A 26,227-nucleotide genomic window follows, 5' to 3' on the forward strand; every position below is an offset into this window, starting at 1 on the left:
AAGATTACGATTTATGTACAAACAACAAAGGAAAACCAAAAAAGATGCATGCTACATACAGCAGATGGCCCTGAAAATATCCCCATAGCCAATAGAAACTAGTCCAGAATAATGCAGCAAAATTAATTAAAATTAATTAAAAGTCAAAATATGGGAAGCAGGGTTCAGGAGTTGGGTTTGTAACTCAAGACTGCAGGAAAAACTTATAAGAAATGTAAATTATGTACGTTGTGAGTAAGGATAAGCTCGGGATATGGACGTCTGCTTAGCTACACTTTATGGAACGTAATGTTGCCAAAGGCTAAGAGGCTATACTCAATATTAACTGAAAGGCACATTCCTGGAGCAGAATGACGCTGATGGCTACCATAAAGGTATAGCAGCTAGCCTCATTCACCCATTCATACACACACTCACACTCCTGAGCCAATGTCTGCTCTTCCCTCCTGAGCCAATGTCTGCTCTTCCCTCCTGAGCCAATGTCTGCTCTTACCACCTGAGCCAATGTCTGCTCTTACCACCTGAGCCAATGTCTGCTCTTACCACCTGAGCCAATGTCTGCTCTTCCCTCCTGAGCCAATGTCTGCTCTTCCCTCCTGAGCCAATGTCTGCTCTTACCACCTGAGCCAATGTCTGCTCTTACCACCTGAGCCAATGTCTGCTCTTACCACCTGAGCCAATGTCTGCTCTTACCACCTGAGCCAATGTCTGCTCTTACCACCTGAGCCAATGTCTGCTCTTACCTCCTGAGCCAATGTCGCCCAAAAATTATAGCAGCTAGAGAAAGTCCTATGTGATAATAAAATGACACATAGTGGTGCCACTTATGGACACTAACTTCCTGTTCGTAGCTACGGATGAGCGGATTTCCATCCAGCCATGAAGGCAACGTGGAGCTACAGCAAGCTGTGAATCATAAAATTCTCTGAGCTGAAAAAAATAAAATAATTAAAAATTAAAAATTAAAAATTCTCTGAGTAAATTAAAAGGTTTTCCAGCACTACACGGTGAAACACACGATTGGTTCAAATCAGTGAGTCACTAATAAAAGATGGCGGCTCCACCCATGCTAGGTTTACAAAGCTCCATTCTGTTTAATTTTCACATCTTTACCTTCAGTGTTCTACAAATATACAAAAGTTACCAAAAAAAACTTTTTGTTCAGTATAACTGTTTTTATTTGCGCTTTTCCTAATGCCACACCTGGGTTGGGTAGGTACTCAACATGCTTTACCAACAAGACTGCATTCGGATTTGTAACACACATTTAGTTTTGGACACACGTGCCAACATCAGTATTTCTGTACAATAATACATTTAGTATGACATTTACTATAATAATACATGTTTTTGGCAAAAAAAATTTGGTGTGCCTGCTTCATGGGACCAGGGGCACAGATATGACATGATCTACATATGGACAGGGCTCACTGTATATTGGACCGGCTGCGTCAACTTGCACACGCCATCAAGATCAATGAATTAGCACAGCAATTATCCAAAAAGCCGATCCTCCCTCTATCGATCCATTAACATAATGCGCAACTATGCTACGTACAGCTGCATAGGATCATTTTAAAACAACTGGGACAGTCCAAAACCACCAGCTAATAAATACAATTAGTCTGCAGCAAGCCAAGCCAGCCCTCATACTGACCTTTAGTGTCAGGATCTACAATATTAGCTTGCATACAGTATACAATTCATCATATTGCATTGCAGTATTGCACAGTACTGTAAGCAAACTTCTCCGCTGTTCAGTCACAGACACTGGATCACACATTACCAGTGAAAAACAATCATATAATATAAGAAATAATTTGTTATTTAGCTGAAAGCAACTCAAAATTGTCTAGAGCAAGCAGGAGGCAATCCTCCCCCGCCCCTCGAGCAGGGTTAAGGGCCTTGCTCAAGGGCTCAACAGCTGCACTGATCTTATCATGGATACACTGGGGCGTGAACCACCATCCTTCCGGGACCCAGGAGGTCCTGGGTAACTTTGCCACTAGACTACAGACTGGCCCAGGAGGTCCAATGTTGCAAAGGCTTCTGGGATATCATAGGCAAGCCCCCTTCCTGCGGTGTAACTGATATAGGCCAGTTTTTTGTATTTTTTGGGGGGGGGAGGGGTCTTGCCTAAAAATGTAAATGACATTGCTTCCTGCTTCGAACATGGAGGGGGAGGGGATCTAACGGGGGGACATTAAAGCCGGGACCGGACCGGACTGCTCCTGTGTGAGTCAGGCAGTGGGAGTATGAGCGAGAGACGACCCATTTCTCTCTCTCTCCCTCTCGGGCAGTCACGATGTGGTGTCGGGGGATAAGATATCACCCTAATCCGGCTCCCTGTGCGTCTTCCAATAGAACCTCTCGCTGTTGCACAAAACCAATAGCAGGTCATCCGTTCAGCTTCCCATAAAAACACATTCCCATTCCCACCACCTCCCCGTAAACGCACACGCAAACACCACCTCCCCATGAACGCACAGGCAAACACCACCTCCCCATGAACGCACACGCAAACACCACCTCCCCATAAACGCACACGCAAACACCACCTCCCCGTAAACGCACACGCAAACACCACCTCCCCGTAAACGCACACGCAAACATCACCTCCCCATGAACGCACAGGCAAACACCACCTCGCCATAAACACACACACAAACACCACCTCCCCATAAACACACACAAACACCACCTCCCCATGAAAGCACACGCAAACACCACCTCCCCGTAAACGCACACGCAAACACCACCTCCCCGTAAACGCACACGCAAACATCACCTCCCCATGAACGCACAGGCAAACACCACCTCCCCATGAACGCACACGCAAACACCACCTCCCCATAAACGCACACGCAAACACCACCTCCCCGTAAACGCACACGCAAACACCACCTCCCCGTAAACGCACACACAAACACCACCTCCCCATAAACACACACGCAAACACCACCTCGCCATAAACACACACACAAACACCACCTCCCCATAAACTCACACGCAAACACCACCTCCCCATAAACACACACAAACACCACCTCCCCATAAACACACACAAACACCACCTGCCCATAAACGCACACGCAAACACAACCTCCCCGTAAACGCACACACAAACACCACCTCCCCATAAACGCACACGCAAACACCACCTCCCCATAAACACGCACGCGAACACCACCTCCCCATAAACGCACACGCAAACACCACCTCCCCATGAACGCACACGCAAACACCACCTCCCCATAAACGCACACGCAAAAACACCACCTCCCCATAAACACGCACGCGAACACCACCTCCCCATAAACGCACACGCAAACACCACCTCCCCATGAACGCACACGCAAACACCACCTCCCCATAAATGCACACGCAAACACCACCTCCCCATAAACACACACAAACACCACCTCCCCATAAACACACACAAACACCACCTCCCCATAAACGCACACGCAAACACCACCTCCCCATAAACGCACACGCAAAAACACCACCTCCCCATAAACACGCACGCGAACACCACCTCCCCATAAACGCACACGCAAACACCGCCTCCCCATGAACGCACACGCAAACACCACCTCCCCATAAACGCACACGCAAACACCACCTCCCCATAAACACACACGCAAACACCACCTCGCCATAAACACACACACAAACACCACCTCCCCATAAACTCACACGCAAACACCACCTCGCCATAAACACACACAAACACCACCTCCCCATAAACGCACACGCAAACACCACCTCCCCATAAACGCACACGCAAACACCACCTCCCCATAAACACACACGCAAACACCACCTCGCCATAAACGCACACGCAAACACCACCTCCCCATAAACACACACGCAAACACCACCTCGCCATAAACACACACGCAAACACCACCTCCCCATAAACACACACGCAAACACCACCTCCCCATAAACACACACGCAAACACCACCTCCCCATAAACGCGCATGCAAACACCACCTCCCCATGAACGCACACGCAAACACCACCTCCCCATAAACACACACAAACACCACCTCCCCATAAACACACAAACACCGCCTCCCCATAAACGCACACGCAAACACCACCTCGCCATAAACGCACACGCAAACACCGCCTCCCCATAAACGCACACGCAAACACCACCTCGCCATAAACACACACGCAAACACCACCTCCCCATAAACACACACGCAAACACCACCTCCCCATAAACACACACGCAAACACCACCTCCCCATAAATGCACATGCAAACACCACCTCACCCCCCCCCCCCCCGACCACACAATGGGTGAGACCCCCCCCTACCCCCCCCCCAGACACACACGCACAAACACATGCGCGCGCACACGCACACGCACACGCACACGCACACGCACACGCACACGCACACGCACACACACACACACAGCAGGTGAGATTGCCCGAGGGATTCCCTGGCCTACACAGGAACCAGCCCCCTCCACAGTGCACCTCAGACACCAAGGGGCGGGCAGATGCAAGTGTGTGTGTGTGTGTGTGTGTGTCTGCGTGTGTTAAGCGGAGACCAGTGAAGCTAAACGGCAAACAACGGTCTCGTTGGTAAACTGAAACCCAATACTGAGAACTACTTTTCATAAAGCAGTCAACTCCGAAATTATCTGCATGGAGGAGAATGCTACAGGTTGGTGATTCCGCACTCCTGATTTTTACTTCTTCTTTTTTTTCCACTGGCATTTGCATTTCCACAGCACTGAAATTAACAGCGATATGCTGATACCTCCCTGTGCATCGCAGTGACTCTCAGTATTTATTGAGGGATGGGGGTTGCAGTTAATCAAGTCCACTGCCCAAGAAACACAACGCAGAGAGCATCAAGGCCCTCAGCCAGAGCTCAAACTGGCTATTTCTCACACACGTCCATACACACCATTTCTAGTCTTTCACAGGTGCGACACACTCTCCACTTCTCAAACCTGAAAAAAACACTTTACGCACGAGTTTACCATCAGCCTATCAAAACAACAATATCTCCAAAATGGTGATCTTCTATTTATGATACAAGAGCTACCATGTAACAGCAGCTGGCCAGCTACCAAGCAGAAAAGGGAGTGGAGGAGAGGAGAGGGGAGGGGAGGAGAGGAGAGAGGGAGGGAGAAGGGAGAAGGGAGCTGGCTGGTGGATTTCAAGCAGGAGACGATTTCACTGGAGCATTCTGGGATAGACGGGGAAGGATAGAATGGCAGCTTAGCTACATGGTGGATTACAGCGAACTGTGTCCAGGCTAGATCTGTATTATTTTTGCGAGATGTTAAACGGCCAGACACTTGGGGAAAATAATTTAGTACTGTACAGTTTGGGGGAGGGGAGGGGGTTTGAAAATATCCCGCGAGAAGAACGGCGAGAATTTCTGCTGAAAAAAGGAAGTGGTTTTGGTGTGTGTGGGGGAGAGAGTCATGCCCAAGCGCCAATACATCTTTTAATTATTTGCAAGCACAATACAGGCTAGGTATCAGACATCCGTTGCAATCCGTAGCGTCTTCCTAAACTGCTTTCACGCCATGAGATTCCTACACGTAGGCGACTGCCCACCCCCACAAAATCGCAAGTGCTGCCTGTCAACATTAAAGGCCCGCACAACACAGCAATCGTGTTCGTTTCAACTCACTGTGTCACAATACGCGGACCGACACGCATCTTATGCACACAGTGCCTGTAACGTTACGGAATACGAAATGAACGAGAAGAACATACGTGGACGACATTTCCAGAACCCGAATTGAAAAAAAATGACGGGCACTTGTAGCACGATAGCCACTGCAAAACCACTAACGTTAACCATCTGCAATTTTTAAAATAATTCACTTGATTTAAGTGGAGCCTCGTCAATAGCCTAGCGCATCGGCTACATGTGCTTGACAGTGTGCTACTTGAGTCTCTCTCCCAAAACGACAGCAGGGAAATTATTTTTTTATTTATTTGGATAAATATGAACTTCGTCCACGTTTTTAAATGAGGTAGGCTATAGCAGTAGCAACCTGTAGGCTTTGTCGTTTAAGCTAGTTGGGCTGCATCACTTTTTAAATATTTAGACTATCGCACTGGACACTTAATTATTCGTCCACGTAAACATTAGATTGCTTATTTTCTAATGGCGGTAGTCTGTGTCTTGGGAAATAGCTACGCTGAACACATTTCATTCTCCGCAAATGTTGCTGCTTACCAATTTCAGTAAGCCAAATGGGCTACTGGTGGCAGAATCGACCACTCGTACAGTAATCAATTTGATTTGACTTGCAAGGCTTTGCTGCTGAATTAACTAAATTAGCTTCCCACCTACTGTTGCTACAGTGTGGCTGGTTAGCGATACGATGTTTCAGTTTTCTAGCAAGCGCCATTAGTAGCCAGATAGCTTGCTCAAATATAAGAGTAAGCCACATTCTGTATATTCGCATTTTTTTCATTAATACGTAAGACGGGGATATTTGCAAAGCAGCAACCAGGAACAAAATAGGCTACTCACCAACTGGGCCACGAGAGCACGCTTATATAGCTACGGGATCAATGCAGTAATAAAATACAACCAGGGCAATATCTTAGTTTTCGCCCACGGTTGTTTGGTTTCATTTTTGTCGACAACTCAGACATTACGAGGTGCAGCAAATTTGCCCGTCCGTCTTGCTGTAAATGCGCATTGCCCTACACGTTAAGCACAGGCGTACCTCAATATAGCTACTGTAGCTAGCTAACTGTAAAAAATGTATTGCTTACCATTCTGTCGGTAGGGAGTCTTCTCCTGGTAGTATAGCACTAGTGGAACTGCAACGGGAAACGACGTGCAATCAATGCGGTTTTTTTAATGTGTTTTTTTTTTTTTTTTTTTACCAAAAAATGGTTGCAAGGAGATCGGTAGTCGTGATATTTTGGAGTCGCTCTCGTTCTTTTTCGACCGATGACGGATTCACTGCAGTGACGGCGCCGCGTACCCGCAGGGTGGGGAGAGAGTTATAGTGGAGGAGGTTGTGTTGGTGTAGCGAGAGGTTGAAAGGGGAGGAGGGGGGAGGTGCAACACAGTACAGTACATCCGGGATCTCTCTCTCGCTCTCTCTCTCTCTCTCTCACTTCATCTTCTCAGAGCGCATGCATACCAATGAACGCAGCGCATACATTCAATGTAATTAACATACATACGCTCCCGTCGTGTCGATGGCTGTGCCTTCTGTCGTGTTTGAAAATTGTCAAGATATCTAGGCCCAATTAAACTGAGCGCGGTTGAAAGTGCGGTCTCGTATTTGAGTTTACAAGGACCACAAGTAGGCCAGTGGATATTCCCAAGATTAATGGGATAAGGTGCGAATCAGATTCATTTGATACCTCATCCCAAGAAGGCTAAAGCTACCGGCAGCTTGTATAACATGATACGTGCTGACATTGTAACAGGCCATTTAATCATATGATGTAGTCGTGAAACTTGTAGTTAAAATATCTGAACAAATTACTGTTCACGTGGAGAAAAATTGCAAGTAATTACATTTTCCTGCGAAATTTCAAGGCTGGAGATAGACGACGATCGTCAGGCCTTCTTCTGGAGGTCAGTTACACGGTAGGCTGTTGTTAAAGCAACTAAAGCAATCGATTGCGCAGGTAAATGATCTCACCTGTACGAAAAGTGCCTTAAACGGGTGCAAATTCTTGTCGCTGGGGGGCGGAACCCAAAAAATACATGAAATTGTACCCCTAGCCGAGCAACATATAATTCGTTTGTACCTTTTTGCTGGGAGAATGTCGTACCCAAACAGAACATTACATCTCCTTGGAGAACAAAAAAACCCTGTCACCCCCCCCCCCCCCCAAGAGTGCAGTTCAATTTCCTCACCTGGTTTCTCAGGTCAGAATTGGGAGCTAATATTAAGGTAAAAAAAAAAAACCCTGCAGTCTGCCAGGACCAGGGATGAAGATTGCCGTGCTGTCTAAATGGTGGCTCATCATTAGGAGTGCCGCGCGGAACTGGGCCAGTTGGGAATGGAAGTGGGACACCCAGTCCTCATGGTACAGATACCGAGGCACTGGATGTACCACACAGAGTCCCCGTCGGTCCGTGCACCATGCCAAGAGGAGGAGACAGAAAGTTCTCTGCTTTCCCGTGCTACAGTGACGACTGTCTCATTGTGCTCCTCGCTGTGCTACGTTTAGCCACAGACCAGTGCAGTGCCAAACAAAACGAGGAATTCAAAATAGATTTGCTTGAGGTGAAGAGAAGACTGCACTCTCAGAAATCAAGGTGCCTAAAAAGGTACAAAAGCTTGTCACTGGGTCCCATAGGTACATAAGATTGTACCCTTAGCGAGAAATATATATATATATAAAAAATGTGTACCTTTTTTTTTTGCTTGGAAAGCATAGTCATTTGTACCCAAAGAGAACATTACTGTACTTTCAGGGTACATTTGGGAAATTTGACCCTTGAAGAACAGAAATGTACCACTGTCACTTTATTTCGGAGAGTGCACTACACAAGAGATCTTCTTTAGTACAAGTGAGGAAGTAGAGTACTGTAGCTAAAATCTGACTGCATGCCCTGCTCGAGTATTACAATCGTACCCCCCCCCCCCCCCCCCCCCAGGAGACAGGGCACCAGAGTGTTTCTTATTGCACAGTGCACATTAATCAACATGTTCAGTTTCCACATCAATGTAAATGTGTCAGAGTCAGCGAATTAGCTAATTTTCATCTGTAGACCCATGTCTTTGGACTGCAGGAGGAAACCCACATGGACACGGGGAGAGCATGCGATCACCCCACGGAAAGGCCCGGGCAGGGCTCGAACCCAGGACCTTCTTGTTGTGCAGTAACGGGGCTACCCTCTGCATCACCATTTTACCCTTTTTCTGAGTCACAGCAATGTTTTGTCAAGCTCTGTTTCGATAGTTTCTCCATCCATATTCCAAACAAAGCTAGGAAATTAAACAGCAATAGCCAAGATATTTTGATCCAAATTCACTGCTTGATTTTATTTATTTATTTGTTGTACTGGTATTTGCATACAATTTCTGGCCCAAATTGACATTATTTAACATTTTCATAAGCAAGTTTGCAAAACCAAACATTGCAATGTTTTAAGTAGACAAAACTGGAACATGACAATGTAAACATACTTAACAATTTGAAATATTTTTCATTTTTCAAAAAGAATCAAAATAGTAAGGACATAGCACATAAAGGGTAAAATATCAGAATATTGTACCTCAACATGCATTTACAGCATTTGCATATAGAAAAATAGGACAATACAATGGTGTCATATTGCTCAATGAAATCTCTTTATACAAATGTAAAGATATCATCCTGCTTGTCAGAGGTAGGTCCACATAAACCACCACACACACACACACACACACACACCATAAAAACAACACAAATACTAAAATACAGCAACAAAATAATCACGGTACGCACTCACACAATACCTCACCTCCGTACCATCTCACCAGGAGAACTAACTGACACACTCAAACGTGGGAACGACGCACCAGACCAGGGTCAAATACTTTTCTGCGCTCGATTGAACTTGCCTGGTGCAACTGAGTCAATCGAGAGGACCAGAAGGTAAGGGTTGCACTTTTTTTTTGGAGTACTTCATAGGTTTCAGTGCACCAGAAAAGCTCAATAAAGTGCAGTAAAGTATTTGAATCCGAAATGTTAAAAAAAGTTACAAATTTGACGCAGGCCTTGCACTAAAGAGGGGTGGAAAAGGAATAAATAGTTCTGATATTCCCAGCCCTACGACAAGGCTTGGTTCTGGCAGATATAAAAGTCCTCTGACGTGGTCAGTAATCCGTGTTGGCTCCGCGCTGTGAGGATCCCCTCAGACGAACATCTCCTTGTTGATCCACATCAGACTCCTGGTCTCGTTGGGTTTGCACTCGTACTCGATGCTGGAGAAGCTGTTCCCCCACTGGCAGTGGTCCCTCTTGTGGTAGTTGTAGTATTTCACCTGCCAGACGGTCTCAAAGAGCCCTGCTGCTGTGAACTGATTAAAACACGGTCACAGACGTCAGCTGTAGCTCTCCCGTTCGTGTCACAGCGAGAGTATGAGAGACCGAGATTATACGCGCATCCAGCTAAATGTGGGATTATGTGGGCAGCCCATAGCCTTGTGGCTAAGGTACATGACTGGGACCTAGAAGGTTGGTGGTTCAAGCCATTACATTACATTACATTACTGGCATTTAGCAGACACTCTTATCCAGAGTGACGTACAGTTGATTAGACAGGAGACAATCCTCCCCTGGAGCAATGCAGGGTTAACGTAACACTGTCATACACATGACATACTGAGACTGCTGTCACAAGATGGCGTAAGAGGTGATGACAGCTTTTGTCAAAAGCCTTAAAACGGTCTTTCATCAGTACATTGTGACAGTAACATCTGTCATAACATAAACTTTATTTGATTTGACATCAACTGACATCGTCTGTTATGCCATCTTGTGACAGCTGTTATGTCACGTGTATGACAGTGCTATGTCAGCCTTATGGCGAGAGGTTCAAATGAAGTGTTACCCAATATTTCTCAACAATATTTGTCAACATGTTATATGATATGCGACCTGCTTATTGACGTTGATGTTATCTTTGGTTTTGCATTTCCGTATTCTCCTATTTGCATACAGTAGTGATTTCCTAGACATTATGTATTTCCTGCTTATGTAGTGTATGAAAAATGCAACTAGATGGGAGCAAATGTAAAATGCTAACTCTGTCCCATCATGTTGTTGTTGTTGTTGTTTTTTAAATGGAATAAACTTGAATAAGCTGTGCTTAAATGTCATTTTGAGAGATGTGAGTTTAGAGACATGTTTGTTGTTTACTGTAAATACTGAATCTTACACTGTAGGTGGTGTACGGTACTTAAATATTTAGTATTAAATGTTTAATAGTATACTAAGAATGAGCTGCTTCATTATCAGTGTATATTGGGCCTTGGGCAGTACTGAACGTACACTTTTGGTGGCGAATAATTGACCACTAAAACCTGAAGGTGAAGGGTGGAAATGTCATGCCACAAGTCTGTTTTTTAGTGCTGATGTCCTTCGATAATGTTTACCTAAATGCAGTAATTCTAAATATAAAACAGGGGAGACGAGAGTGTAAACTTTAGAGTTAAATAGTTAAACGAATCAGCGCCGTTACCTGGATAGTGACTTGAACAGGTTGCCTTTCCCCGCTTTTGGTGTGCACGACTCCCTCTGTGTTATAAAGTCCACTGTAAACCACGGATTGGGGGTCTTTGGACTGCTGCTCCAACGGGAAGTTCACTCCGCCAATTGTCATCGTGCTGTGAATCACATTTATAACGATATATTGGTCAGATGTGAAGTTGTCGCTGTGCGCAATTACGCATGCTCGTAAATATGCTAAAATAGTCCATCGTCTTTGTGTATTGCTGTCTGGTTGTTTTAGATTGTAAAACGGGACATTGTGGCAATTCCAAACACACCAACGACGTAAATGACAACAGACGTATCTACCGCGCAGGATCAGAGATGCAGAGAGTCTGGACAATCTGGCAGCTCCGTCTGTCAACCCTTAGCTCCCTCCCTTGTTTAGTTTAAAACGTTGCCAACGGCACAAATAACAAACACGTCCAGCCAGTTACATGCACCGAGTCCAAAATGCATTATGCACTCAATCAGACCGACTTTTCTGTAAGCTTAATTGCAAACGTTTACCTCCATTATGTAATTGTTCCGCTTGATTGTGGAACTGTGCAAGACGAAAGGGAATAGGCTTATATATCCTTAAATTATTTCACCACGGGGGCAGACAGCACAACCTTTTTGTTTGGCTATAGCCTAACTTACTGAGAGACAACTTGTTGAGAGACAAATGCATGTAGGCTACATAAATCGGTATCCTAAACTCTCTTTTTTGTACAATAATATGTTGTTAAATAGAGGTCAGAGGTTTCGAGAGTAATTCAACAATGGGTGACTGTGTAGGCTATGGGTGAAATGAGCTAAATCCGCACAGGCAAAATGCACAATGCAATATACACAACGGGGGGGAAAAAAACATTTGCTACAGCTACATGTGGTCATTTTGACGTGTGGTCATCTTTCAGTTCGCGATGGATTAGGTAGCCTACTTACGTGGCCTCAACAGCCCCTGGTTTGACGACTACTTCAATGTGGTACTTTGATCCCGTCAGCAGTTTTATCGTCCTGTTCTGACCGAACCTCGACCCGTCCACTTTGAAAAATACCGGACCGTTGCTGGGTTGGATTTTCAAAGAAATTCCGATTTTTATCAGTTGTGGAACGTCGCCCATTATTCATTGAAGAGGAAGTCTCGCCGTCGACCGTTTTTCTCCCTATTCCGAAGAGCCAGGTGGTGTCAGCGAGAGTGAATTTCCAATAATAATAACAATAGGAAGGATGTTGTGACGTGCCTCCGCCAGATATAACTTGAAAAACACATCACAGACAAAGTCACAGCAAAAATTGCACCTCCCAGCCCACAATCCCTCACGGATATGGAGATAATCCTCTCATGCTCGTCTGTCACAATCTTCTATGCACCGACATAAAATGACAAATACATGAAGGGCTGAAGTACTAATCCACATACAAGCGATATTATAGCTCGCAAACGATTGGCTTCAAAATGTTTTGAGAAATATCGCGTTGTGTTGCCTAGGTTGCCTTGGCTTATGTTCTTACCCGTATGCACTGATCTGATTTTCCGACGATGAGCGCCTGCTGTATACTATAATAGGTAGGCTATATCATAGCGTGCCGAAATATAGTTGCAAAATAAATGAACTTAAACCCATATAGCCTACATGTATTCTGTTTAAAATATGTAAACATAGTGTGTTATATAGCATAATACACCATTTGATTAAGCATGTGTGAGCACCGCTTTAAGAACACTTTTTCGACAGTGACCTCGTAAATCCCCGGTGGAGCTTCATGGTTTAATGGCTCTGTCCATAGTGCTGAAGTTCAGTAGGCAACCTTTACAAAACCAGGTATCGATTTATTTATACTTACAGATTGCGGTGGGCCGATTGGAAGTATGGAGGAAGAGCAATACCCAAAAAAGGAAGTCCCAAGACCCAACTTTTAACAGATAAAACAAGTGGCTTGTTAATGTGTCGTTTGAAAGAGCGGGCAAGATGAATATACATGTCGTAGGCCTATATATCATAGTATGTTAGGATAATATAACTTGAACCAATTATTTAATAACATTATATCGAAAATATTGCACTCTTAGAGTGTAATTTTGAGCTACTGTGTGTAAATTGCTTATATGAACTGAAGACTGCACAATTGCTGGCTGACGGAGAACTACATTGTAGCCACAAGAGGGCGCCAACGCTGTAGCCTTCCTCCACTCAAAAATAAAAGAAAGCAATGTGCAACATCGAGTGATTTCTAGTTTTTAAGTCATTTGTCCAAGTACAATGCTCAATTATGCAGAACATTTCACACAGAGCAGCATGATCTGCAGCTGTTTGATCGAGGTTTTTGGTTTGTGCTCTTCGCTAAAGTTATATTCAATACACTGAAACAATAGGCTACAGAAATAAATATATATATATATATATATATATATATATATATATATATATATATATATATCGCTTTCCCATTTTGCCCATATATATATAAATATTTCGTATTAACTAAATAAACTGTGGTGCTGAATGAAGTCATTCTGATTTGTTTCATTCATTGCTAGGACTCCTCTTTGGTATCTTACTCACTTGCCATTTAGCTGACATAAAAAATAATAATAATAATAATTGGCTACCAGAAATAACACTCGTTAAATTTCAACGGCGAAACTACATCTTACATCATTCTACACTACATCAAGACCCCTGCTTAGTCTCATCAACAAGAAGTCACTTTACAGTTGATTACAGTGACTAAATAACTGTAATGTGATGTTTAAACCCAGTAGATGCGGTTTCAGTTCGCTTGCAAAAAGGGCTTTATTTCAGCAGCAGAGGGCGCTGTTCCCACAGTAAAGAAAAAGAAAAAAAGAGCGTTCCATATTTCACACACAGAAATCAAGACCTGACGTAAAATGAACGGCGTTGCCTTTAGTGGTTGTATTTGGGTTAGTCGAGTGTGTGTTCATCTGAATGTGTTAAACCAGGGTACTCACACTTCAATCTCAGCTGCTCTTCGTGGTTCACTGTCCACCAGCAGCCAATTCAGAACCAAAGTGTGCACTCTTTAGCCAGTTAATTACTTAAATTAAGCACTTCAGTGCTGGAACGCATCAAAAAACCAGCAGACACCGTGCAGTTCAGAGGACCTGGGATCAAGTCCCAGAACCTGGGCCCTGTTCCACAAAGCAGGATTACTGAGTTAGCTGGATAACTGCGCTGAGTAAACCCCACGAAGCAGGATTATTGAGTTAGCTGGATAACTGCACTGAGTAAAACCCACAAAGTAGGATTAATGAGTTAGCTGGATAACTACACTGAGTAAAACCCACAAAGCAGGATTACTGAGTTAACAGGATAACTGCACAGAGTAAAGCCAGACCAGTTTATGACCATCTTGACCAACTCAATTTATAAACTGGTGAAGCTGGCATAGCTGGATTATTTACCATCATAAACATAAGCAATGTGACCACGCAGGGCACGACGAAACAAGAACAGAAAACATAACTATTGTTCTGAGGAAGCCCTGTGTACCGCTGACATACTGTAGGCCAGCACCAGGAAAGGCCGTTGTTTTTATGACGAGCTGTTCTCATTGGCTCATGGAGGATTTCGACATCGCTGAAGCAGTCAGCTGTACTTTTCCCGCCCTGAGCTCTTTCTTCATAGCTTATTTTAAATGATTATCGCAAGCGCCCCGCGCTATCGAAATAGACACCTAATTTCTCAGGGTCATAACCAAGCTTTGTCCAGGCTGACTGGTCAAATTAATTTATCAAATGAACTATGTTTGCAGCACGTTTGAATCATATTGCAATCTTAATTTGGTAAGCAATTTACACCATTGCTATACACATATGTAGTTTTTGTTGTTTTGTCTTTCAGTGTTTGTAATAGTAATTAATTGACAGCAGATGGAGTTCGCTGGGCATAGAGAAATGCAAGACAAAAATATGTCCTGTACCTGACAAACCATATACAAAATACATTTGTTTCTCGGCTATGCAACCCAAAGGCACAGGTATGATGGTTAAAGTAAATGCAAAGACATAAACCAATGTCAACATAATAACGATAACTTGCTTGATTACCCAACGAAGGGCGTTCCTCTTTAAGTCTATATAAAGATGAGGTTAGTACAAAGTGTCTTCCTGGTTTTGTGTTCTGTAGGATCTCACTCCTCTGCATAATCTCTTATTCCGTCTCAAAGAGACAGATCATTCCTAGGCATGTGCTCACATTCCAAAAAACCGGCGGTAGTGTTGCGTTCGGAACGCTGAGGTTTGAGGGCTTCGTGTTGGTTTTGAGTGAGAGTGAGAGAAGGAGAAAAGTTTCTGCAGGACTAGGGCCCTCTCTGTGTAGCGGTCTCGCTGCGTAGGAAACCGCCTCGTCTTTTGACACTGTTAATAGAGGAACTCTCTGTGGCAGGAAGCAAGAGGCGGAGAGCGGGGGAGGTGGGGTGTTGGGGCGGGTCCAGCTAAAGGGCTCGGTGTGTCAGCGGTCTCCGTCTGAAGCGGCTGTCTCTCCCGGAGCGAACGCACTCATGGAGCCCAAGCAGATCCGAGCCGGGTACCTGGTTAAAAAGGTAGGATGGGAAACGTAGTTTCCCCCTGGCGAACACATCCAGACACGCGGCAAACAAGTCCTGAAGTGAAAGGAATTCATTTGTAACTGGCGTAAAAAATGTGTTCAGAATACATTAAACTGAGCTGTAGTTAAATGTATGAAAAGATTTCTTTATACAGGCATTTTCCCATATTTGGTTGAAGAGTGATGCTAGGAAGACTATTAAAAAAACAATTTCTCTGATTATTTTGTGTATCATTATGAAGCACACCTATAATTGAGTAAAAATATGCCTAGCTTCTGAATTATTAATCAGATGAAATGGAAAAAGTAAAACAGAACCAGAGGGAGAGTTAAAGAGAATTATGCATGGACTGATTAGAATGGTTGTTACCCTCTAAAATTGATTGGGGACCCTGGCATATTTAAAGTAATGTTGATTAATGTGCATTAATATGCACGTAGTCGCTTTTGTTAAAAGTATTATTATTATTATTATTATTATTATTATTATTATTATTATTCACTGACTGTAACAATAAACGTGTAAACTAAACATGTGCTGCCTGTGTTAGACAGCATGTATCACACTTCAGTGTAATTGGCCTCCTGTTGTATTTCATGTGCTGATCTTAAAGCCACAAGCTATGGCCTTGTCACAATAGCACACACAGTATGACACAGGCCTGTGGTCCCCAACCTCAGGGCTGAGCGGGCCCTTATGAACCTCAGTGCTGAGAGGGCCCTTACGAACAGAGTTCCTGTTACGCTCGTTCATACTGCCTCGCTCTGTGTCTGCGTGCGTGTCTTTCTCTGGCGTTAGCACGCGCGCTATGTGCACTGAATGTCCGGTTCAGATTTGGAATGTGAAAAATCTATGAGTGAGGAAAAATCGAAAAATACCTCCATTTTGTGACTTCTGGGCATTCAAACTCCATTCCACTCATTTTTCGCTCTGCGAATAAATCCATCAGATCACTATGCTGGAGGACAAACCACCACAGCATCACACAATGGCCCAGATCCCTATGTTATGCACCGTATATGGCCTCGTCAAAGTCCTGACCTGAACCCAGGAGAGATGCTGTGGCTGGACCTGAAACCATGCTCAAAAAACTGACCAATTTGTGTAAATTGAAGCAGTTCTTCAAAGAAGAGTCGGTTACAATTCTTCCACAGTGATGTGAAAGATTGATATCAAATTAGAGGAATGTTTGCTTGCAGTTATTGCTGCTAAAGGTTGTGTAACCAGCTAAACAGCAGGTACAGTATAGCCTCAGGCAATTACATTTTAACAGCGGCGATGTGTGTGTTTGATAACCTTTTGTTCATTAAATAAATGAAATAGTAATTAAAAACACGTGTTTTGTGTTTACTCAGGTTGTCTAATGTAACATTTTCTCTAAAGATCTAAAACGCATTCAGGTGTGACCAGTGTGTAATAATAGAGGAAATGATGTGACATAGAGGGATCTCTGCAGTGGCACAACTTCCAATGTGGTAACGTTTTTGGGTCATGACACTTGGGGTTGCAACATGGCCTTGTGATATCAAACTGTCTCCCACACATTAAATGGAGGTCAGTGCATGATCTGGCAGTCCAATTTTTCCTTCAAAAGAAGTGACCAGCCGCCTCCGATAGGCCCCGCCGACCACATTTTTAGTGATGCGATTCTGTGTGGCACATTTGCATTGTGGGAACTGTAGTCCGACGCGGCACTATATAGCACATCACGCAGCGATTGTGGCTAGAATTCAGAATGCTGGGGGTGTCTCGGTGGCGCAGCCTGTAGAGCACTGACCGCATGCTCATTGCGAGCCGCGACGTCGGCGGTTCGAATCCGACCGTCCGACATTTGTCGCATGTCTTCCCCTCTCTCTCGCTCCCGTTCTTCCTGTCTCTCTATACTATATACTGTCCAATAAAAACAAATTTAAAAAAAATAATTCAGAATGCTGCACCGCCCTTTCATGACCCCTGATCCTTGCCTTGCTGTCCCTGCGGTTCCCGTTTCTGACCCCGGTTTCCTCTTCCCGTCCGCGCAGCGCAGCTTGCTGAACTCGTGGAAGGTGGTGTGGGTGGTGCTCTCGGACGATGGGGTGGAGTTCTACGCCAAGATGACGGACAGCACTCCCAAGGGCATGATCCCGCTGAAGGGGGCCACGCTCACCAGCCCGTGCCAGGATTTCGGCAGAAAGATGGTAAAGGACATTTCCCGTGGGAACTCAGGCGGCACGGATGGTGCAGTGGGTAGCGCCGCCGCCTCACAGCAAGGAGGTCCTGGGTTCGAATCCCCGTCGGCCGGGGCCTCTCTGTGCGGAGTTTGCATGTTCTCCCCGTGTCTGCGTGGGTTTCCTCCGGGTACTCCGGTTTCCTCCCGCAGTCCACAGACATGCAGGTTAGGCTGATTGGGGAGTCTAAATTGCCCGTGGGTATGAGTGTGTGAGTGAATGGTGTGTGTGCCCTGCGATGGACTGGCGACCTGTTCAGGCCCGTGGATCTCCCATGGAATTCCAATGGAATTCAACTGGCAGCAATCCCTAATCCGCTGGGAGTGGAACATTGTCTCCTGGGTGTCTTCGGAAGCACCTGGTTTTTGATTGGTCCACCAGACCTGGGTCAAAACCATACTTTGGAATTGAAATACTTCTCTGTGCTTGATTGGTCTCGCCTGGTGCAGCGTCGGCCGAGCAGACAGGGTCTGCACTTTTTGAGAGTATTCCACAGGTTCCAATACATAAATCAATGTCGCTTGGTATGAAACTTGAGTGGTGGCCGGTAAAATATGTTTCGTAGTTGTAGATTCACTGCTGAATATTCCACAAATTGAATTTGGTTTCTTTGGTTTCTTGGTGTGTTGCAGCTGGTTATGGCTTCTGGTTTCTTGGTGTGTTGTGGTTGGTTATGGTGTCTGGTTTCTTGGTGCATTGCAGCTGGTTATGGTCTCTTTGGTTTCTTGGTGCGTTGCAGCTGGTCATGGTTTCTGGTTTCTTGGTGTGTTGCAGCCGGTTATGGTTTCTGGTTTCTTGGTGTGTTGTAGCTGGTTATGGCTTCTGGTTTCTTGGTGTGTTGTGGTTGGTTATGGCTTCTGGTTTCTTGGTGTGTTGTGGTTGGTTATGGTGTCTGGTTTCTTGGTGCATTGCAGCTGGTTATGGTCTCTTTGGTTTCTTGGTGCGTTGCAGCTGGTCATGGTTTCTGCTTTCTTGGTGTGTTGCAGCTGATTATGGTTTCTGGTTTCTTGGTTTGTTATAGCTGGTCATGGTTTCTGGTTTCTTGGTGTGTTGTAGCTGATTATGGTTTCTGGTTTCTTGGTGTGTTGTAGCTGGTCATGGTTTCTGGTTTCTTGTTGTGTTGCAGCTGGTCATGGTTTCTGGTTTCTTGGTGTGTTGTAGCTGATTATGGTTTCTGGTTTCTTGTTGTGTTGCAGCTGGTGTTCAAGGTCGCCCCAAAGGGGCACCAGGCACACTTCTTCCAGGCCAGCCACCTGGAGGAGAGGGAGCTCTGGACCAAGGACATCAAGAGGACCATGGCCTGTCTGGAACGGGGCATGAAGTTCACCAGGAAGTCCACACGGCGGTCCATTCGACTGCCCGAAACCGTCAACCTGAGGTGAGACTCTGCGTGCCGTGGGAATTTATATGTGAGCCATGGACTCTTAAACGTCCCATACTGTACACCTTTCCAGTGTTTCGTTCCAGGCCCTGATATCCATGAGTAGATGTTTGTGTGGTCTTTAAGTATCAAAAACGATCTCTGTCCAGTTTTACGTGTCCATTCTCCAGCGCCTCTCATGAGCTTCACCAAGAACAGGCTGTTTTTAGTGGCCGTGTCTTTAAGGCTCATTGACATCAATGCACCTCTGTTCTGATTGGCTGGCTAGCTGTGCCGAGCACTGGGATTTCTTTCTGGCCGCAAGGTGGGGCCACGCTGAAGCAAATGAGCACATCGTTGTAACTAACAAATTCACACAAGTCCAAACGACTCATTTTTCTTCATACGGATTGTGTGGATTTATTTGGGGGGGGGGGGGAACAAAGCCAGGGAGACAACAGTACGGCATCTCACCGACACTGATACCTCTACCCCATTATTGTCTGTACGTCTGTCGCCACACCTGTGTCACCTGTGTGACCCTCAGTGAGATGTACAACGCCATGAGGAACAAAGACTCTGGCCTGGAGGAGATGACCCTGGAGCAGGACAAAAGCACCTTCAATCACTGCTTCACAGGTGCGTACAGCCCACTGCCTACCGACCTCCAAGTTTTTTTTTCCTCCTCCTCAAGCTTTTTACAATTTGCAGTTCAGTTTGGATTTTTTGTCAATTAAGACAATTGCAAATTAACAATAAACTAAGCTAATACTATTTCTACTTCTGAATTTTTTCTTTTCCTGAAACCACACAAAAATTTACAGATACAAATACAATAGACAACACACATACAATAGACACTTTTACTTCAGTCCATGTTCCAGATTTTGTGAGGGTTTCCGGGTTTTACTCATTATCCAGTTATCCAGCTAACGCAATAATCCTGCTTTGTCGAACAGGCCCCTGGGATTTGTAGTTCGATCTGAATTGTTGAGCACTGTTCTAATTGGCCGAGCTCTCTCTCCGTGGCAGGCTGCATGGTAATCGATTGGCTGGTGTCGGCGGAGAGAGCCAGGAACAGACAGGAAGCGCTAATGCTGGCCATCGGGCTTCTGAACGAGGGCTTCCTCCAGCCAGCCGGGGAACTCTCCAAGACTGCGGCCGAATCCAAAACCGAGTCCACCCTCCTGGACCAGCCCGATGCCATCTATTACTTCGTGAGTCGCGCCCCAGTGTGAATAATCAGGAAGTGACAGTCCGTTAGACCAGGGGGTACTCAATATTACCCAGACAGGGCCGGTGTGGGCGCTGGCTTTTGTTCCAAGCAAGCAGTAACACAGCTGACGTGCGTTCAAGACGGCGAACGTTAGCTAACGTTAGCCATCGTATTCAAACTTTTTTTTTCTGTTCGCCATAAACACGTTAGCTAATGTTAGTTAACAGTTTGAAAATGACTAAAGTGCTGGGGAAAAACCCAGTTCAAGCTAGGTTGACCAGTTCAGACCAGCTCAAGCTATATTTTGAAAGAGCTGGTAACTGGTTGACCAGTTCAGCCCAGCTCAAGCTATGTTTTGAAACTGGTGAGTTCAAACTGGTCATAGCTGGATTTTACACCAGGGTACTTCTTAGTTTGCCTAAAAGCTAAATAGTATCTAGCACCTTTTCAAGCCTGGCCTTGAAAAACCCCAGTGTCTCTGCCTCCATGACATCCGAAGCTATTCCACACAGTGACCACACTCTGTGTGGAAAAAAAAGTTTGTCATTTATTTCATAATGTGTCATATATAGTACTACTTGTCACCATGATATAGTGCCTTCCTTTCCCCAAAGAGTAGATTTAGAAAATTTATAGGAAGCTGCAGTCCAGATCAAACAAAAACAAGGCTTGTTACCGTCAGCTATGTCTTAAATTCTGTGAGTGTGGCTTCAGGATTATAGATAAAGTTATTGATTTGTCACTAATTGCGGGGTGGGCTCCAATACAGATGACACATACATCTACTTAAGTGGAGCCGAATGAAGAATTGCATCATCTCTACAAATGAACATTTTTCAATTACATTTTGACTGATAAAATATAAGACACAAATCAAATTATTATACCAAGGGAAAGCCAACTTGCCAAATCTTGTCTTTTGGGCAGAGTTGTCCTTTACAGAGATAACCAGGCCTGAAGTTCCAGCTTGACCAGCTTTAAAATTGAGCCAGTCAAGCTGGTCATGAAGCTGGTCTAGTTGGGTATGAGTTGGTCAACCAGCTAGAGCTGGTAGCTTGTCTGAGCTGGTAGTTACCAGCTGTTTCAAAACATAGCTTGAGCTGGTCAAACCATGTCAAGCTGAGAGCAGGAATGAAGTGGTCAACCAGATACTGTAAAACTTCATGTCGAGCTGGGAGCTGGTCTGAATTGGTCAACTAGCTAAACCATGTCAAGCTGGGAGCTGGTCTGAACTGGTCAACCAGCTACTAGCTGTTTCAAAACCTAGCTTGAGCTGTTTTCTTTCAGCAGTGGGCTGTTTTCCCCCTGTTGTCGATTGCCAATAGGATTCGATGGGGTGCAGCTGGCCATGGTAAATTGTAAACGGTTGTAAATGATATAGCGCCTTTATCAAAAGTGCTGTACAATTGATGCTTTTCATTCACCCATTAATACACACACTCGCACACCAATGGCGATTGTTTGCCATGCAAGGCACCAACCAGCTCATCAGGAGCAATTGGGGGTTAGGTGTCTTGCTCAGAGACACATGGGGCTGGACTGAATCGGCAACCCTCCGACTGCCAGATGACTGCTCTTGTGCCAATGTCGCCCTTGCGTTATGTGATGGATCTGCTGATGTTGATCCCTTTTGGCATATTTCAGGCAGACAGCGGCTTTTACTCGGAGGGTAACTCCAGCGACGATGAGGTGCTGCTGAACGAGGAGTTCAGGGGCGTCATCGTGAAGCAAGGGTGTTTGCTGAAACAGGTGAGACGTCGGCCATGTTCCCAACGCTGTAAATGACCACGGGGGTGTGAGTCATTACCCAGTGCACTCTGAGCTGAGCTGTACTGAACGTGACTTCTTGAATTCACATAAAATTGCTGTGTCCCAAATGTTATGGTGCCCTGAAATAGTTTATACTCTTGTATAAACACTGCTGTAAACACTTCTGCATGGTGAAACCAAACTATATAAAAATGCCCTTTATTAAAATCTGACAGTGCACACTTTAACCACATGTGATTTTTTTTTTATTAGAAGTCTCAATTTGTGGAGTGCAGAGGCAAATAAATAAATGATGGGTCTTTGTCACAAACGTTTTTCCCCAGTGTGCCACTGACAGGAATGCTGTTTAAGCTGATCCTTTATTCTGGTCTAAAGATAGCATACTTTTCATTTTCGGCCATTACAAAATTAGGAAATGAAACAACGTACAGCACGCTCAGTAAAGCTATAAATAAACTCAGTAATGAAAGTGTGTCCATCATATCTGGCTTTGCTTTTATAGGGTCACAGAAGAAAGAATTGGAAGGTGCGCAAGTTTACCTTGAGAGATGACCCTGCATACCTGCACTACTACGACCCCACAAAGGTACGACCCTCTAATGTCCTGAAGGGCTGTTTCCGTGCCTTTATCCAAAGCGCTGTACAATTGATGCTTCTCATTTGCCCAGACACACACACTCACACACCGACGGCGATTGGCTGCCATGCTAGGCACCAACCAGCTCGTCAGGAGCATTTGGGGGTTAGGTGTCTTGCTCAGGGACACTTCGACATACCCAGGGTGGAATCGAACTGGCAACCCTCCGACTGCTCTTACCGCCTGAGCCAATGTCGCCCCGGGAAGTGATACTGAAGTGTTTTCTATTTTCATCTGTGCGATATAAACTCCCTTCCCCATACAGACTACCAGCAGAAGCTCATCATGCTACCACAAGTCTACAGATTGCGTTCTGTTGTCATATTTGGAGTTAGTCTTCATAGTAGGCAGCTTAACTTCCTGCCCATGCACAGGAATATATTAGTCAGAGGGCTGTGTTCGATTTGTGTCACAGTAAGGAGGGTCTGGTACTCATGTAACTAGCCAAAACAGGAAGCTCTCTGGCCTAGAGATAGTATACTCTTCTGAATAATACTTTTATACTTTTTATATTTCATCAGTGGGTGCTGTCCATGGGCAGTCACAGATGAACTCTTGACATACGCAGAGCTTAGACAAGGCCCGACACCACGTTTCCACGACGTCAGCCCTCGCTGTGACGCTGACCCTCGAGATGTTCTAGAACCTTCCGTTAAGTTCCGCGATGGAAAGCGCAAAGCGCAGTCTGCGATTGGCTGAGGTTGCTCTTCTGTTCTTCCCGCCCAGGATGCGGAGGAACCCCTGGGTTCCGTCCACCTTCGGGGATCCGTGGTCACAGCTCTGGAGTACGTGCCTGATGGTGAGTGTCAGAAATACACATTAAACCGCCACTTACCCTAGAGGACGCCCGCGCATTGTTATCGAGAGATTTACCAACATCTTTACCGTGCGGTTATTACAACTGTCTAAAGTGTCAGCATGTAATTAGGGTGTCACGTACAGGACACTTTGTGCTGTCAACAACAATTCCATAGATATTTGAAAATGAACCTTAAAAGACTTTATATGAGGCTGTTAGATTCAGCCAACACTCCCTGGGGAGTGTTCTCTATGGAATGAGACCTGCCCTAGATGTACGTAAGTTAGCCCAAGGTGCTTCCTTCCATCAGTGACGCCTGGAACCGACCACAGATGATGTGTACATACTACCATTTATTTAATGTATTATTATCAAATCCATCTGTATCTGCGTTACTGAGTTAGCTAGTTTGCTGAACACGTTGCGATTAATTTTCTAGTTCTACAAGCTGCTGCCTTCCAGGCTTCACTGAGGGAAGGACATTTTTATTTGAGATTTGCTGTATAATATATCATAGGTGCATAAGACACAGATACGCCATTTGGAACCAACATAAGAAACCTTTTTGTTCGGTTTCAAGTTACTTTTCTGAATCCAGCAAAAACACAATTTGGTTAAATATTTAAAGATTACGATTAAATTCAAACCCAATCACATTTTGATAAATTAGGCCCTTTGTGCCAAAAAAGGAAATACCAGAGTCTTATGTTCTTGCATATAATATATATTTTTTAAATAACCTTTTCTGTATGTTTTCAGCCAAGAAAAGCGAGGTGGAAGGAAATCTCTTTGAAATCATCACATCAAATGAAGTCCACTATTTCCTACAAGCTACGACTGAAAATGAACGCAAAGAGTGGATTCAAGCTATTCAAGTTGTGTCCAAGACAGGAAAGTAACTATACAGCACAAGACTGCACATGAACACACTCCTAAATGTGTCTCCTGTTTCTAGAAATGGAGTGGAAACTTTAAATGTATAATTTAGAGAAAGGTACAATGTCCTCCAAGTGTATGGCAAAAAGACCAAGGGGGGGTACTCAATACAAAAAGAACAAGTTTCTGTAAAATGGTCAAACCTATATCCATGCAAATGCCATGAAATAAAAGCTGACTGTCTATAAAAGCTCATATAAATATTTTGAGCTTAAATGCAAATGCATTGAGTATATCAGTATGAATATGTACTTTCCTAATGCCTGTTTAATAATTACATTACACAACCCGAGTGCCATGACCATTCTTGACTGATACCATGATTGAATTATTAGTGATATATTAGCATTTGACATAATGTTTCTGTGAGGTCGATGTTTCTGTGAGGTGTTTCTGAGAGGTGAACAGCAAGACCTGCAGCAAGACCTCTCCTCTTATTGGTCATTATCATACCTACCAATGTCATGAAGGACTGACTAATATGAAACATGTCTGTGTTTGGAACTAAATAAATGTTAAAATATAGAGTACACTTGCTATTTTGACCATTCTTCGGAGTGTAGACGTCTTTGATATATATGTTTTGAAGCTTGTTACCTCGGCCACAAATAGAGCAAAGTGAAAGCTATAGTACATTTAGGGGAACCTCACACAACGTGCCCCGTGAAGAGCGCTAATGTTTTCAGTGTTTCAGTTCATTTTGTAACAGGAAGTAGCTGAAATCAAGTTGGACCTCAAGTTGGAAGTTTCCATCTTCCCTCTCGAAACAAATTACCTTGATTTCGCAAAACCGGCTGAGAGAGTCAGTAAGACGGCAGCCGTGTTAATACTGTTTCACTTCAGCACGTAGAGTCTCACTCTGGGGCCGTGAGAAGTTGCTACACGATGCGATTGTTCGTCTATAGAGGAAGTGTGACCAGCAAAACACTAGCGTATGAAACATTATTAACTGAGAATCGCCGTATACTTCTTCAGTCAGAATAGTTATCTTATTCCAATAGGTTAACATTACATACAGTACAGGGCTATTAACAATTTGCAATTGCAGTAAGAATGCAATAATGACCAGCATCACCAACTATACTATTCTGTCAATATTACAATTTTAATCTATGGCAAGTGCTAAGATTCATGGTAACTGGTGGTCATTGGGATGCATATGACCATTTACCCAGAGACGACGTAAGTATATCCAGTGTTCACTCAGCATCTGACCTGACGCAGAGAGCGGTCCGAGCGGATGGTGGATGTGACTAAGATGCACAACCACACAGAAGGGAGGGGTGGCTCCTACACACCGGGGTGTTGTGGAACAGGGCGAGAGCTGGCCGCCGCTGAGTCATAGCAGTGTGTGTGCGTTTCAGAGGATTTAACAGCAGGCGGCTGAAATATCAATAGATTAACAGCTGTCTTGCAAAAAAAAAAAAGCGACACTTTTAAAGCTACACTCACGTTACAATAAGGCACATGAACTGGCATTAACTCACGTAGTTGTCAACATGAATTAATTGACGTACAAA

At 44.6% G+C, this 26,227-nt stretch overlaps 3 protein-coding genes across 3 annotated transcripts in view; 1 reads left to right on the plus strand and 2 right to left on the minus strand.

The window, feature by feature from the left end:
• The window catches only part of LOC133122803 (calcineurin subunit B type 1-like), a 33,776-nt gene extending 26,738 nt beyond the window's left edge, over positions 1–7,038 (minus strand). Inside the window, exon 1 of the mRNA XM_061232974.1 lies at positions 6,775–7,038. Within this exon, the coding sequence (XP_061088958.1) occupies positions 6,775–6,777 (3 nt within the window). The 5' untranslated portion in view covers positions 6,778–7,038. The remainder of the gene's footprint in view (positions 1–6,774) is intronic.
• Positions 7,039–9,041: 2,003 nt separating this feature from the next.
• LOC133122560 (CB1 cannabinoid receptor-interacting protein 1-like) lies at positions 9,042–12,822 on the minus strand. The gene is made up of 3 exons (XM_061232594.1): positions 12,156–12,822; positions 11,197–11,341; positions 9,042–10,033 (listed from the first exon to the last, which is right to left on the minus strand). The coding sequence occupies exons 1-3, from the start codon at positions 12,332–12,334 to the stop codon at positions 9,869–9,871; spliced, it is 489 nt and encodes a 162-aa protein (XP_061088578.1). The 5' UTR covers positions 12,335–12,822; the 3' UTR covers positions 9,042–9,868.
• A 2,806-nt stretch (positions 12,823–15,628) lies between these two features.
• plek (pleckstrin) lies at positions 15,629–25,237 on the plus strand. The gene is made up of 9 exons (XM_061233249.1): positions 15,629–15,776; positions 17,804–17,959; positions 19,186–19,367; positions 19,897–19,988; positions 20,382–20,566; positions 22,210–22,314; positions 22,838–22,921; positions 23,699–23,771; positions 24,531–25,237. Exons 1-9 carry the CDS (start codon positions 15,735–15,737, stop codon positions 24,668–24,670), a joined length of 1,059 nt encoding a protein of 352 aa, XP_061089233.1. The 5' UTR covers positions 15,629–15,734; the 3' UTR covers positions 24,671–25,237.
• Positions 25,238–26,227: the final 990 nt, after the last annotated feature.

Source organism: Conger conger, chromosome 2, assembly GCF_963514075.1.
Source record: "Conger conger chromosome 2, fConCon1.1, whole genome shotgun sequence".
Taxonomy (NCBI): domain Eukaryota; kingdom Metazoa; phylum Chordata; class Actinopteri; order Anguilliformes; family Congridae; genus Conger; species Conger conger.

Excerpts from the sequence above, each read along its gene's own strand:
- LOC133122560 (XM_061232594.1), bottom strand. The coding sequence starts at position 12,334 with ATGGGCGACGTTCCACAACTGATAAAAATCGGAATTTCTTTGAAAATC. Across the intron at positions 11,342-12,155 it reads CCAGGGGCTGTTGAGGCCAC|CACGATGACAATTGGCGGAG; the intron begins GTAAGTAGGCTA and ends TGTGATTCACAG. Across the intron at positions 10,034-11,196 it reads CTGTTCAAGTCACTATCCAG|TTCACAGCAGCAGGGCTCTT; the intron begins GTAACGGCGCTG and ends TGTTTTAATCAG.
- plek (XM_061233249.1), top strand. The coding sequence starts at position 15,735 with ATGGAGCCCAAGCAGATCCGAGCCGGGTACCTGGTTAAAAAG. Across the intron at positions 17,960-19,185 it reads AGGATTTCGGCAGAAAGATG|CTGGTGTTCAAGGTCGCCCC; the intron begins GTAAAGGACATT and ends GTTGTGTTGCAG. Across the intron at positions 22,922-23,698 it reads ACTACTACGACCCCACAAAG|GATGCGGAGGAACCCCTGGG; the intron begins GTACGACCCTCT and ends CTTCCCGCCCAG.